At 35.0% G+C, this 15257-nt stretch overlaps 1 protein-coding gene across 1 annotated transcript in view; it reads right to left on the bottom strand.

The window, feature by feature from the left end:
* The window catches only part of LOC135127975 (amyloid-beta-like protein), a 135637-nt gene that overhangs the window by 43461 nt on the left and 76919 nt on the right, over positions 1–15257 (bottom strand). Inside the window, exon 3 of the mRNA XM_064054698.1 lies at positions 7663–7810. Coding sequence (XP_063910768.1) covers positions 7663–7810 — 148 coding nt within the window. The remainder of the gene's footprint in view (positions 1–7662; positions 7811–15257) is intronic.

Here is a 15257-nt window from a genome sequence, read left to right as displayed (position 1 = left end):
TCCTCAATGCTTTGGACTCATTGTTCAATTTCATGTCGCAACAGGAACTCCCTGACTGCTGAAACAATCTTGTCAAAAATGTTTCTGGATTCTGATCGAGTCATCTCAAATCCACAACAACTTCCTCAGATACTGAAGGTCTTCCAGATTTCCATTTGTTGACAATGCCAGTTCGACACCGCAAATCATCAACAACTTCCTCAGAGACTGAAGGGAGGAGATTTCCCTTTGTTGAGATTGCAAGTTCGCACAAATCTGTTGATTAGATTTCTTCTAATGTGAGCCTCTAACGATGTTTCTTGAATTTGGAAATCAGGGTATTTGGCCAGATATTCTTGCTTATTACAAGCGGTTACAGAATGCACGCTCTCTTCGTTTACGAATTCCTAATGCGATAATAAAGACAACAATGAAAGTGTCTTGTTCAGAAAAAAGTGGGATTCATAAACTTGCTGTTGACGTTGAAATTCCCGTTGCAGTTGCTGTTCCCGCTGATGCTGCTTTTAGAGCTGAAAATTGTCATTTATAAACTCCGTTGCCAAGTTGCCGTTGATAACTTTGATGTTCAACTTTTGCCGTATGGTTGTAGATGAAAAGTGGAGGATTTAAGTTGATTACTACAAAAACTTACCATTTTAGACATGTTTTAAGTTTCTTGTTGTCGAAATAAGTCTACACATATTAATAAAAAAAGATAAAATGTAGCCCCACCCACCCGCCCTATCTCGATTGTGATGATTTTTTTTTATTCGTCGTGAGCCAAGAAGGCGGAGCTTAACTGCAAAATCCTTATTTCTCTAGGAGAAAAGAAAAACATGTTGTTGAGTATCGTGTTGTTCAAAGAATACTAAGTATATTGAGAAAAAAGCCAAAGGTTAGGCCCCACCCATCTCCCCCGGATCTGAATTCCCAATTGTTATGAATTTTTCATTCGTTGTCAGATCGAGGGGCGGAGCTTAATTGCAAGATCCATATTTGTCTAGAAGAATTTACCATTTTAAATATGTTTTAAGTTTTTGGTTCTGAACAGACGACTACGTATATTAAGCAAAAGGGAAACATTTGTATAAGCCCCGCCCACCCGCCCTATCTCAATTGTGATGATTTTTTCTTAATCGTCGAAAGCCAAAGAGGCGGAATTTAATTGCAAAATCCTTATTATTTCTCTACAAGAAATTACAATGTAAAGCCATGTTTCTGAGTATCGCGTTATTCACAAAATACTGTGTATATTAAGAAAAAATTAAAGCCAAAGATTGATCCTCACCCATATCCGGCCTGATCCAAATAGTAATCAAGTTTTCATTCGTTCGCAGACCTAGGGGCGGAGCATAATTGCAAAATTGTTATTTCCTAACAAAAATTTACCATTTCAAACATATTTTCAAGTTTCTAAGAATAAAAAAAATCATCACACTTGAGATGAGGTGGGTGGGCCGTATTTATATTTTGCCTTCTTTTCCTAATGTACATAGTATTCTTTGAACAACACGATACTCAAAAACATGTTTTTAATTTCTTGTACAGTAATAAGTATTTTGCAGTTCAGCTCCGCCCCCTTGGTTCACGGTGAATATAAAAAGATCATCACAATCGAGATAGGGCGGGTGGGTGGGCTTACATTTTTCCTTTTTGTTTCAATATGTGTGCAGACTTCTTTCCACAACATGAAAGTTAAAACATGTTTAAAATGGAAAATTTGTATAAGAAAATGTCGATATTGCAATTAGGCTCCGCCCCATAGTTGCAAAATACATATTTCCTTGCAAAAATGTACCATTTTAACCATATTCTAAGTTTCTTGTTCTGAAAAGATGGCTATGTATATTAAGAAAAAAGGCAACATATAAGTCTCACCCACCCGCCTTATCTCAATTCTCATGATTTTTTTTTTGTGATAAGCCGAAGGACGGAGCTTAATTGTAAAATCCTTATGTTTCTACGAGAAATTACCATGTGAAATATGTTCTTAAGTGATCGTCTTCTATAAGTAAAAAAGAAAACCAGAAGAGAACCCCTATCATTCCGTCTCGATCTCAATCGTGATGAATTTTTCATTCGTTGTCAGACCGAGGGGCGGAGCGTAATTGCAAAATCCATACTTCCCTATACAAATTTACCATTTTAAACATGTTTTAAGTTTGCTGATGTGAAAAAATGACTACACATATTAAGGAAAAAAAAAAAAAACAAAAACAAATGTAAGCCTCGCCCACCCGCCCTGTCTCAATTGCGATGATTTTTTTATTCGTCGTGAGCCAAGCGGGCGGAGCTTAATTGCAAAATTCTTATTTCTCTACAATAAATAAAAAGCATGTTTTTGAGTATCGTGTTGTTCAAAGAATACTATGTATATTAAGAAAAAAACAAGCCAAAAATTAAGCCCCATCTATATCCATCCCAAGCTCAATTGTGATGAATTTTTCATTCGTTGTCAGACCAAGGGGCGGAGTCTTTACCTTCTTGTTCTGAAAAGATGACTGCACATATTAAGAAAAAAAAAGGGCAAAATGCAAGCCCTTGTAGTGATAATACCTAATCTGTTTTCGAAACGAATAGAAATAAATCTTGTTAATTTAAACGTCGAGAACTATTTTTAACAATGCATAAGTACTGATAAAAAGCTATAGTGTAAAAAATGATGGCAGCTATTTAATGGGGGTCATTAAAAGTTGAGAAAACATGACAGTAGCAAGTCGTTCGATGCATTCGATTAAAAATGACCAAGCGAAAACTGCAAGTGGATGTGTTCGCTTTGAAAAGATACGAAGGAAGTACCAAGAAGAATTAAAAAGAGGATATATACATCTAGGAGAAGGAAACCTGAACCAGAGATGGTCAAAAATAGAAAAAGAGTTAGGAACAGCTGCTAACAAAATCTTACCAAGAAAAAAAAACAAAGAATAATTGGTTTGACGAAAAATGCAAAAAGGAAGTTGAGAAGAGAAGAGGATGCAAAATGACAATGCCATAGACTGGCAAAAACGAAGAAATTCGAAGAATAGAGAAGAGTTAAAAAGAATATGTAGAGAAAAAGAATCAGAGAAGTGGAGAAGAATGAATCCCAGGTGGAAGAAATGCATCAAAGAGAGTTTGAAAGAGAAAGAAATCGATGCAGAAAATGACGGAATTACATTGGCAATAAACCAAGAAAAAATAATGCCACCAACAAAGGAGGAAATAGTAAACTGTTTCTATAGTTCATAATTTAAAAAATGGGAAATGTTGAGAGGATAATCGACACAAACCAGAACTATTAAAGCATATTCGGAGTGAAGAACAGATTTTCAAAAAATGGAAACAGATTGCTGCGACAAATATAGAAGTGTTAGACGCGGTGTATAGGGATCCTGGAAAAATGTAACCCAAATAATATAAAAAAATTCTGAGACAATATCATCCGCGAGAATCAAAATGATTCCGAAGAGGCAGATCGATCATAGACCAAATCTTTATATTGAAACAAACCTAAAAAGTGTTATGAATTCAACACAATGATACTTGCCGTAATTATAGACTTTCAGAAAGCCTATAATAAGTAGATCAAAATTGTCTAAGGGATTAATCTGACATGACCGTATCTAACGTGGTCCGACCTTGCCTAAATTGACTCATTACATAACATTATTTGACTCGATCTTCTAACATGATCGTGCTTGGCTTGATCATTTATGGATGTGACCTGATCTGGTTTAACTTGATTTGACCAGACCTAGCTTGACCTGCTTTGACAGGACGCCCAATCACTAATACTGATATGAAAGTAAAGGCCTACGGCAAAGCATTAGAAAGTTTTAAGACAGCGGTCATTACGCGATCTAAAGAAGTAAACTTGAAGATAAATGAGAAGAAGTCGCACTGTATGATATTGGGCGCACATCACCAAATAAGAGAGAATACAGAAGATTTAGAAATGGAATATGGCGATGAGGAAGAATGGAAATTTGGACAGATGGCCAGTGTGATTTATATTGGAACAGTTATCACGGAAAATAGAGAAAAATAATTTAAGACTGCTAAAAGGAAATAGGAAAATTGGAGTTTTGAAGAATTTGATAACATAGCAATTAGTTTCCAGAAAAGCTAAATTACATTTGTATAAAAGGGTGATTAAACCTGCAGTTTTATACGGAAGTGGGACATGGGAATCTATGGAAGGAAAAAGGAGGAAGATTTTTTTGGGATTGTTCTATAATAACTCATTACTTTAGCGAAACAAGTTCATTCCGCATCAAGTGAAAATATTTAACTGAGTTTCTTTTTTTAATTGGGCTCGATTTTTTTTTACTTTGTTAAATATTTTATTAACCTGGTGTATACTTAACTGAAATTAAATTGACCGTGCTTACAGTGGGTGTAATGTCACATTCTTTTTAGGTAGCCACTCGGATTTTAATGTCTAATAAACATCTGCAGAAAGCATTCACTTGTATGTTTCAGAGGATGTAATAGAATTTTCTTTTGCGCAGAAATGTAGAATTAGCACTCATTTGTTTATTCCAACTTAATTAATTACCTGCAAGTAGCTCCCGTGAAAATACGTCTGTTTTTCAGAGAATAAATCACAACGTAGTAATTTATTCTAATTTAATTCTAGTATAAATATGAATTTAATTAGTTTTCATCATTTCAAGTTCCTTTGAAGTAGTGCAGAAAACAGAAACGAACTTTGCTAGCTAAGTTTTATTTCGAATGAAATGTAGGAGGCGAGTTTTGTCAATGGCGTCTTAATTTCGCGAATTAAAATTTTTGTTGAATGAAAAGAGAGAAATGTGCAATTTTCAATATTTGTAAGCCCAGAATAAATTTCATTAATTTTAAATTGTCTACTTTGGTTCTTTGTTTCTTTCATTCGACGTACCGGGTGGCGCATTCTTTTAGTCCTACGGTATTAATAGTTGTTTTATCAAATTTTTCAATCATTTTATCTTTTAAACAATGCTGGAATGTTTTATAATCTCATTTAAATTTTGTGTTTTCAACCCACCTCGACAGAAAATCTAATAACGGTAAAGTGGGATTTCCATGTAATGGTTACAGGCTGTGTACCGACAAACAATGAATTTTGTCCATTGTACATGACTCAGCTACATGTGCTCGACATTAACGTTGCTTTTCAGGACCATAAAAACATTATAAAAAAAATCCAGTTCAAATTAACGCTAATATTTTTCTCGAACCACATTCATGCTATTGTATTATTTTGATGGCGTTTCGCTTACGTTTCAAATTTTAGTTTTAATCCTTCTGTGAATGGTTATAGAGTTTGGTCTTTATTAATTTATCAGCAGCCTAAACGTTCTGATCTGAGTAAAATCAATTTTTATTCACTGGCATCATAAAAGGTATTAATTATGCATGATTAAACAAACATCATGAGTAATGGAGGACTACATAATAATTAGCTGGTCTAATTTTTTGAGCATAATTTTTTCATGCTTCGCTCATTCGTCTGCTAATTAATTAACTTTATGTGTCTATAATAAATTCATAATTTAATTAATTGATTAAACTACTATACTGAGTCAATTGGAAGGATCTAGAGCTGCATTTTAACGTAGCGTTGGAAATGAAACCAAAATTTTTAATTCTGGAACTTTTAACTTTCCGAAATGAACCAAAATTGTATGAAGTATGTACACTGCAGTATAAAAATAACCCACTCTTTGATTTGATGTTTTCTGAAATGTATGTTTATTTGATTTCACGCCAGAAATCACAAACATCCAAGAAATAAAATAAATCATTTCAACATTGCACTAAAAATTCTTGTATCTGATTATCATTTTGCTCGAATTTAAGAGTAATGGCATTGTCAACATATTCCATTTAAAAACATCAACGTTGCTTTAATGAGCGAGTGGAGCTTTTGTACTACTATTTTCATTATACAAGTTTGACAAGAAATATCGATTCCTGTATTAGTTACACATATATCAGCTACACGCATAATTACGCCTGAAGTCACTGCATTAAAATTTATAACCCGTAATTAATAAAAATTGAGTTCGCGGGTGGTCATGAAATCAAACTTCTGTAACCACAGTTATTATTTGTTTTTCAGACGTCCGCAACGTACCACTGCAGGGTAGAACATTAAATCTGAATATTTATTTTTCACCATGACTTGTAAATCTAATAACAAACCTTTTCGCCTTGTTTTACTAACTTAATGAAATGTCAAAGTTTAAAATTATAACTTATAAATCTTGCAAACGCGGCCATTATAAATTAAAAACCAACAACTTTAAGAAATGGCATCATTTTCCTTACTGCGGACGAAGAATGAAATTTTGATGAAATAATCAAGTGCAGATGATGAGAGGAGAACAATTTGTCGTGTGAAATGGGAAGAAAAATGTATTTGAAAATTGGATCCATTTATATCTGACAAAAAAGTAATAAAAAATAGTCGCGACTGCCGAGATCAAAAATTCACATTTCATATTTCCTGAAAAGCGAAGTCCGTATAAAGGTCAGCGGATGGTCTCGAATAAAAATGGGTAAATAAGAACGGTTCCTTGATATTGGATTTCATGTATTTGAGATAAAATGATACGGTGAAAATTCTGTTTTACTTCCTACGCATAATTTGCACATAAAGTAGATATGCAAACATCGTCAAAATAACACGCGGAACAGCAGATTTTAAAATACCATTAGGTCACTGCGCACGTGCCAGCTGTTAAACGTTACTTTATTTGCGTACTGGATGTAGTTGACAACAGTGTTTTAATGTATCTAAATTGTTCCTCTACAACGTTACGACGTTCCGGAAGGCGTATGTCAAAAGTGGTGTTGGAAGTCCTTAACGATGAACTGCGGTTAGTAAACGCAAAAACAACAAATATGGTTACTATATTTGAAAAATTCTACATACGCAAAGTTCCGCACGCTTATAATAGTGGTACGATGTTCCTTCCAGAAACTCTTATTGCCCTAAATATTGTAGGTATGTACTTCCCCGATTAAAAATTTAACCATTACTGTTGACACAACAATCAATATTGACTTTTCTGTTGTGTATTTTGTACCGCACAGGAAAAAATAACGCCGGATCTAATTTCCCGATCGTCGAAAAAATTCTCTTTCATAAGCGCCGAATAATGCATTTACTTAGTCACCCCGTTCTTGGAACGTAAAAGTCTGCTATAATACATAATTTATGCCATAATGGTGTTGCGTACTGGAATGACACGAAAAAACCGGGTTTTTTTATCTACTCATTCGGTATAAAGCAAAAGCGTCACAAAGAAAATTAGAAACATGTTTCCTTTCTCTCTTTATAAGATTATAGGACTCATTTCCCGAAATGCGAGTATGACATCACAGGAACCGCGGTGTCGTCACAATGAAAAAGATTTTGATGTTTTTGTGTGTAAAAATCGGTTCAGAGACACACACAATCTGTTCGATTTCAGCTTTCAGCAAGATTCGTTTGTATATAGCGTTGCATGAAAATCCGACCTGTCATGTGACGTGTAAAGTGACAAAAGATAAATTTCTATAACGAGCCTGGTATCGGCAGGGTTTTTGTTCCCGTATGATTAAAGCCGATTGTAAGAAATTGATGGCACCAATTTAATTCTTCAGGGAAGATCAATATTGGCGGAGTCACTAAACAAACAGGGGTATCGGTCAAATTGAATGAAAACAACTCACCTAAACATCGGAATGGTTTAACCCATCTTGCAGTTTTACATTTGCCCCTGGCCTGGGACCCAGGTGTGGAGCCGGCTTTACACCAAGATCCAATCTTCAAATAATGACTACTCTCTACGATGTTGGTGATATCTCTCTTTGGATACACCTGAAACGGAAGCGGAGAAAAAGAAATGGATTAATAATAATGATTGATAAGGAACGATAATAACAAATTGGCTTCTTGCGGGAAAGTTTCGGTGGAAAGTCTTAATGAAATTTTTGTCAAATGTCTATGGTTTTCAAAGAAATCAAATCTAATGACGTTTGCCGCGAGGGGTGGATTGATTGATTATCCCGGGCTATTATTGCCTCAAGTGATCGATCCTCTCGAACAAAACGGTTGAGGAAAGTTGATGGAATGATAACAGATGTTTATTTTTCCCCTATTTATGACTACTTTTTGCGCGAATTATGCCGCCGGGAGAAGAGATGTTACGTCCGGGACCGACTCAACACTCTATTTATTCCAATTAACCCGAACTTGATTCTGCTGCGCTAATAAAGTATAAACAATATGTTCTATCGATTCAACAAAAAAGCTCCAGCGGCAGTGCGCAAAAGACGGTTGCCGAGGCTCCAAGAGAACTTTCCAGTGTACTTAGTCGAGATCACAACTTACATAAAAATGTTGTTTATGTCCAATGTAACTCCGACTGATGAAAAAAACAAATAAATGTCGACCTATTGATTTAACTGTGTAATGTATGTTTTTTGTAAAATATTTGTGGATGTCAGCGGTTAATGTCTGCGCAACCTGTCATCGTTGATATTCAACATCTCCCTAGGTTACGTGATTATTTGTAAATATTTAAATAAGCAGAAACAGTATATGTTGATCATTACGGCTGTATTTGTGCCATAAATGTGTGATTTGAGGTAAACAAAGTGCTCTGATCAGGTATTTTTAACTTTAAATCGCACTTTTCATTGATCTTTGGAGCTTTTCGTTCGTTTTGGTTAATTATTTTACTATCGTGGGTTGTTTTTTGCTTTCTACAAAGGATTATGAATAGAGGGCGGGTTTTATGAAATTTGCATATCCGTTATATTTTGCATAGGTGATATGAATGCTTTGAAATCTTGCAGATGTTTCAAATTTATAGTAAAAATAATAAATTTTTAATCAAAATATATTTTCTTATCCCCTCCAAAAAATTGATGACGTCACCTCAAAATATTGCTGAATATATCCTCTCTTAAATGTGCAAAATATGATAAGTCTATACTTGCGAGTTATTTTTAATATATGTATCATTAATATTTTTTAAATTTGCTTATACAGGGTGTCTCAGAAAGATTAATTACTGAGTTGTTAAAAATTAAATATCCAGTCAGATTTAGGAATTTAACTTGTTACTATGGAAATATGCAATTTATTAAGTTATTTATACCTTTTAAATTTAACAAGTTTTTACAAGTTTAATAGGGGCAAAATCAGCCTTATCTTAGCAAGTAATAGCCCTGGCCACCCACCCTTCAGTTTCTTAGAGGGTATGTCATTTGCCAAAATCAGTCTTATCTTGCCAAGTACTAGCCTCGCCCACCCGCCCCATATTTTCTCAGAGTTTATGGTATTTGCCAAAATCAGTCTTCTCTGAGCAAGTGCCAGCCCCACCCACCCGCCCCTATTGTCTCAGAGGATATGTCATTTGTCAAAATAAGACTTATCTTAGCAAGTACTACACTCTGAGAAAATAAAGGGCGGGTGGGCGGGGCTAGTAGTTGCTAACATAAGTCTTATTTTGGCAAATGATATATCCTCTGAGAAAATACTGGGCGGGTGGGCGGGGCTAGTACTTGGCAAAAAAGGACTGATTTTGGCAAATGACATATCCTCTAAGAAACTGAAGGGTGGGTGGCCAGGGTTATTACTTGCTAAGGTAAGACTTAGTTTTTACAAGTTTAATAGGGGCAAAATCAGCCTTATCTTAGCAAGTAATAGCACTAGCCACCCACCCTTCAGTTTCTTAGAGGGAATGTCATTTGCCAAAATCAGTCTTATCTTGCCAAGTACTAGCCCCGCCCACCCGCCCCCTATTAATCAAAGTTTATGGCATTTGCCAAAATCAGTTTTCTCTGAGCAAGTGCCAGCACCACCCACCCGCCTCTATTGTCTCAGAGGATATGTCATTTGCCAAAATAAGACTAATCTTAGCAAATACTACCCTCTGAGAAAATAAAAGGTGGGTGGGCGGGGCTAGTAGTTGCTAACATAAGTCTTATTTTGGCAAATGATATATCCTCTGAGAAAATACTGGGCGGGTGGGCGGGGCTAGTACTTGGCAAGATAGGACTGATTTTGGCAAATGACATACCCTCTAAGAAACTGAAGGGTGGGTGGCCAGGGTTATTACTTGCTAAGATAAGACTTATTTCGGCAAATGACATATCCTTTGGAAAAATAGGGGGCGGGTGGGCGAGCCTAGTATTTGTTAAGATAAAGCTGATTTTGCCCCTATTAATCTTGTAAAAACTTGTGAAATTTAAAGGTGTTAAATTGCAAATTTCAATAATAACGAGTTAAATCAGGAACGGGTCACTCCGTTTTCCCAGAAAATTTTGGGGATACAATACTGTTATTTTTAGTATTACACTACACCACTCCAAGTTGATATACGTGTCCTTGCAAAAATGTTGATGATGTCATCACAAAATTCTGTAAAGTAAAAACTCAATTCAAAAATGCTGGATATATTTCACTATACTTTAGGTGCGAGGGAAGGTTTTAGTATAAGAATATTATCTTTAAAAATGTTATTTATGTATATTTTGTAATAAAACGTAAGCTCGAGAAACCTGGTTTTGTAATGTGTAAATAAATTTAGTTAAGTTATTATCGTTTTTTTTTTATTTTTGGAGCATATGCAACTGCTTATCTCTGCATATATTATAAAAAAGTTACTGCATATTTGCATAAATTTGATGCATATTATATGATCATATTTCTCAAAATTTTGCTGCATATTTTCCGCCCTTTAATTATGAAGATTACTAAAAATAAAGACGATATAAGTATCTTAATAATACTCTCTAGGTTGAAGCTTTTCGGTCGCGTACAGTAAACAGTAAACATATCTTCTAAAGAACTACTTTTCTCAACACAGTACGTAGATTTCAATCACCAAATACAAACAACAAAACTCACGAAGTATGTATAAACACGACATGTGCAGCATTTTAGATTAGTGAAATTAGCAGCAGTACAATAATATAATAATGATCATTGCCACATCAAAGCTAGTGTTGACGTTTGCCGCCTTGTTGAAATACGAATTATAATGAGGTGCGGTTTGCTCGTAGTGAGGGTTGTTGTGGAGAAGAGCGGCGAATTTGGACGAACGCAAAGTTCCACTGATGTGAGAAATATTTATAGCAGTCTAGTTTTACTTCTTGTAAAAACTTTTTATACATAAATGTCTTTTCTGTAATTTGTACAATTAAAATTAAAATACGGTATACTAAAACAAAATGAAACCATCCACAATTATATCTTCACAGGGCATAAATTCAGATTTTGTTGTTGTATTATTTCTGTTTGCTGTTTATTCATTCCTCCGCATACACGTATAATTTTAATGTGGCTAAATCACCAGATATAAACAAATTTCCATTTTACAAAATTCTTTATTCACGAAAAGTTCGTGGGAATTATACCCTAAAACACTTGATAAATTAGGCATATTTTGCCATATCGTATGAAATAAAATTTTGTTTAACGAACAAATCCAGCATAAAAACAACAAAAAAACTGATAATAGCGAATTTTATTAGCTTATCAGCATACATTAACTGTTATATGTTACCCCGATGAAAGCCCTATATTTCGTCTCTTTAAACGCGTAATCTGTAAATATAAATAGCTTAGTTTTAATAACGTATTGATTTTTAGCAACTCGGCATCTTAAAAAAATGTTACGTAGTTACCCTTCTAGAACTTCCTTAATAACTCTACTGAAAATAATTCAGTGATTTTAGATAAATCCGGGAAATTGGAGCATGCAGCAATGTCTTTAATATATATAATGTGTTACAGTCGCGTCCCACTTTTCGTTACCCTGCACGTAAAAGATGAATGTTTTCCACTGGCTAGGGCCACATATCAAGTCTAGCTCTGCTGCTAGAAAAATAGATGAAAAATCGTACGACAAGGACGAGAGATGCCTCATGACCTGGTTTGTGACGTAAAGTGGTTCGCTAGGAAACTCCAATCACAGACGAGAGTGTTTCTCACCCACCAATCACAAGAGGGTTTTAAATTATGTTTTGATAACGTTTCACAATTAAACTGACTATTGTTTAGTTCAAAAATAGTAAGTCCTGCTACAGTGCGCGTAGCGCACATCAAATTTGTATTTTTATTTTTTAGTACTGCATATTTCCTCAAAAACATCTTCTTTATTCACTGCCTAGCGTCCTTGTCTCGCAAAGCCGCCCTTAATAAAAAATTCCACAGCACAAGTTTCCAAACAATTCAATTTCCCCTTTCTTGAATTAATTACGGTCTAGTATCATCTTCTCATGTTTAAAATGAATGTTTGCATTGCATCTCTTGTTTTCCCTATCTTGTAATTAAATTGTCAGAGAGCTGTTTGGGTTTACAGGAGGGTGTGGTAATCGTCGTAACTTTCGTCCTATAGTATCACAAAGGTGTTCATTGGAATTTGAATAGGAATTGCACACCGGCTATTGAATTGTGGGAACATCGACCTCATCCTAACATGTACACAATTCCCTCTGTATCTATTATCGCTTATGTTTCAGCGGCTGAGCCGGATAGACTTGAAAATACAAAGACGTCAAGACTTCATAGTTTTCAATTGCATCTGCATGCACGAATCAATACTCACTCGATGAATGGTATTGAGGTAATTTAGCGTTCTGTACTGCATTTAACTTGTCGAAATTCTCAATCATCCCAATTTAACCCTCGAGAGGACGCTGATAATGATCCTGTCAGGGTATACTCCAATTAGCAAAACCGAAGTCGGTGAACTTTAACCATTTGTGAGATTTTATACCAAACGCGAAACGCGTTTTTTGGTATTTAGGCAAGCAAATGAGTATTTTGTAACTATGTTATTATTTCGTTGTAATTTGATTTTCTGTTCGACATTACGATTACGTTCCATTATGCGAAACAGTCGTTAAGTTGTTTGGATAACAATCGACTTAACGACTGACATTACAGAATTCCTGCCTCAATAGTAAACGCTTGTAACTGTTGTACTATTTATAAAAAGGAATACTTAGTACCTACATTGATGTTAGATTGTAATATAACCGACGAAGGTTCAATAACACCGCGTTCTCACTTCATAATTTATGAACGGAACTGAGAATGCGTCATAAGAATTCTTATTCCAAAGGTATCACATTCGAGAAAATGACAACGGAGTGTGCCATAATTATGTAAATGTGTTGAATTTGTAAAATAATATGACCAAAAAGTCAGCTCTTATGAACTCAAGACTTTAAAATGTCTTTAACAAAGTTGTGCAGCTCAAGGGTACCCTTCAAAAGTTTTTACTTTTTTTGAAGAACAAGACGGAACTTCGCAACTAACAAGGATTTATGAAGTAACCATGTAGAGAATTAATCGATTGAGTCCTTGACTTCATACGAATTCATGGGTTTGAATATAATGAGCGTTTTAGGCTTCGGCTGGGTTGAGATGCTTGCCTTACATAAAAGACTATTTAATTACGAGTCCAAGCTTTGCCTTAAAAGTGTGTTGATGTACTTTTAGTGCCTTGTAACGTAAAATGTGATTTTTTCAGAAAATCGATTGCCTTACATAACTACTAATAAGGCTTCAGAGCAAAATTTCCTTTGTCATTAGAGAGAAGATAAATTTACTTTGTAAATTACTACTTCCACCATGATCAAATAAATATTGTGCCAACGTAAGAATCTTACTAATAAGTAGTTCACAAGAGCTACAAAACTCTTAGGAATTATGTACACAAACGAACACAATGCAGATTATGTCTTGAGTTATTAATAATAAAATGTTCCAAAATTTGAGACAATTGTGGTTTCATAGAAAACTATTGTTCATTTATCGGTTAATACAAGTAGTTAGTGGTTCACCGTGAAGCACTGGTCGTTACCACAAATCAATTCAACCGTCTCATTTTGTGAATATTTGCTTGCTTCGGTCTTTATCCAACGACTATATAAAATTTGTCCCCGTCACTCACCCCGAACTGATACGAGCCAGTAATTAATCTTGAAAGTCTGTTGTAACAACGGACAAATCGTTAACACCCAATCATAAGATAACACGTGTCTTATCTTTGTAACGATCGAACTACGGCTAATTTTTCTTGAATCTTTCGTAATTACATTACGAAAGACGATAAAAAACGGAAATACAATAGGATTCGACTTGTTATCAAGTTAATTGATAACTATGACACCAAATACTAAATCAGCGTCAATGTGACAGATCACACAGCAGGAATAGATGGAACACTTGTTACCCAACAATAGACCACAATCATCGAAACCATGACTATCTAACTGTAAAACAATAACACATCAAATGATTATTTCCATTTAGTATTCCATTGTTAAATGCAGACGATAATTTGCTTTTGCGATAATGGGGGATATATTTCTGATTACTTGTTAATATCGAGTGTACTTAATCCACCCACTTCCACTTTTAATCACATTTATAATGCACTCAACTATAATCGAATTTTCCAGGACTTTGCTGGCGAATTTTTGACGGCTGGTTTGTTGTGAATGTGTGACCTTTAGACAGCTTTCAGGTTACGGAAATATCAAAAAGAGAAGCCAAAAAGTTGAAAACATGAACAACCACCTGGGGCCCAAGATAGGAAACACATTTCTCCAACTTTCCATTCAGAACTTAATTTCAATATAAAACAGGCGAATCGAGTAATTTGACAAAAATCGCCCGAGTGATGGATTAGTAATGTCACTGTAATTACACACGCGAGGTGTTGGTCGCCAAATTGGATTTGCCACGTTTCGGATATTTATTAACCACTGTCAAGGCACTATGATGGAGAGTTGTTTAATTTCCCAATAGGAACGCTATCTCAGGCTGCGTCCATTTCCAACTAAAATGAACTAGTCTGGAATATAGTCGTTTGAAAAAATTCTGATCAGAGTTTACCATATACAGGATATTGTTAAAGTAATGATGGAAACGGGGGACGTACTTTTCACACTCCAGGAGCTTCTGATGTTTATGAAAATTGGCAATGTCAAATATTGACTTATCTGAGAATATAATTGAGAAGCTTTCGTCGACAAAATATTGAAAAGGGTGCACAAAGATAATTTACGAAAGGCTTGTGACATAAAGATATAAAGAAAGGGATTAGGACACACACGAGATAAACAGGATAAAACAAAAGGAACAGAAGCCGGTGTGTTTATTAGCGTGAATTACCTCCGAGTTATTTTAATAGCTTTTTGAATTCACACAGCCCCCAGCATGTTTAATCTGATAGCTGTGTTACAGTGGTGTAAAAGTTTTACGTCTAAACAAAGATCAAAGGAATGTCCAGACTGGTTGA

The sequence above is a fragment of the Zophobas morio genome, unplaced genomic scaffold (genome assembly GCF_036711695.1).
Source record: "Zophobas morio isolate AGI-343-1 ecotype UQ-CSIRO unplaced genomic scaffold, CSIRO_AGI_Zmor_V1 ptg000002l, whole genome shotgun sequence".
Taxonomy (NCBI): domain Eukaryota; kingdom Metazoa; phylum Arthropoda; class Insecta; order Coleoptera; family Tenebrionidae; genus Zophobas; species Zophobas morio.
This window is presented reverse-complemented; position numbering and strand designations above follow the sequence as displayed.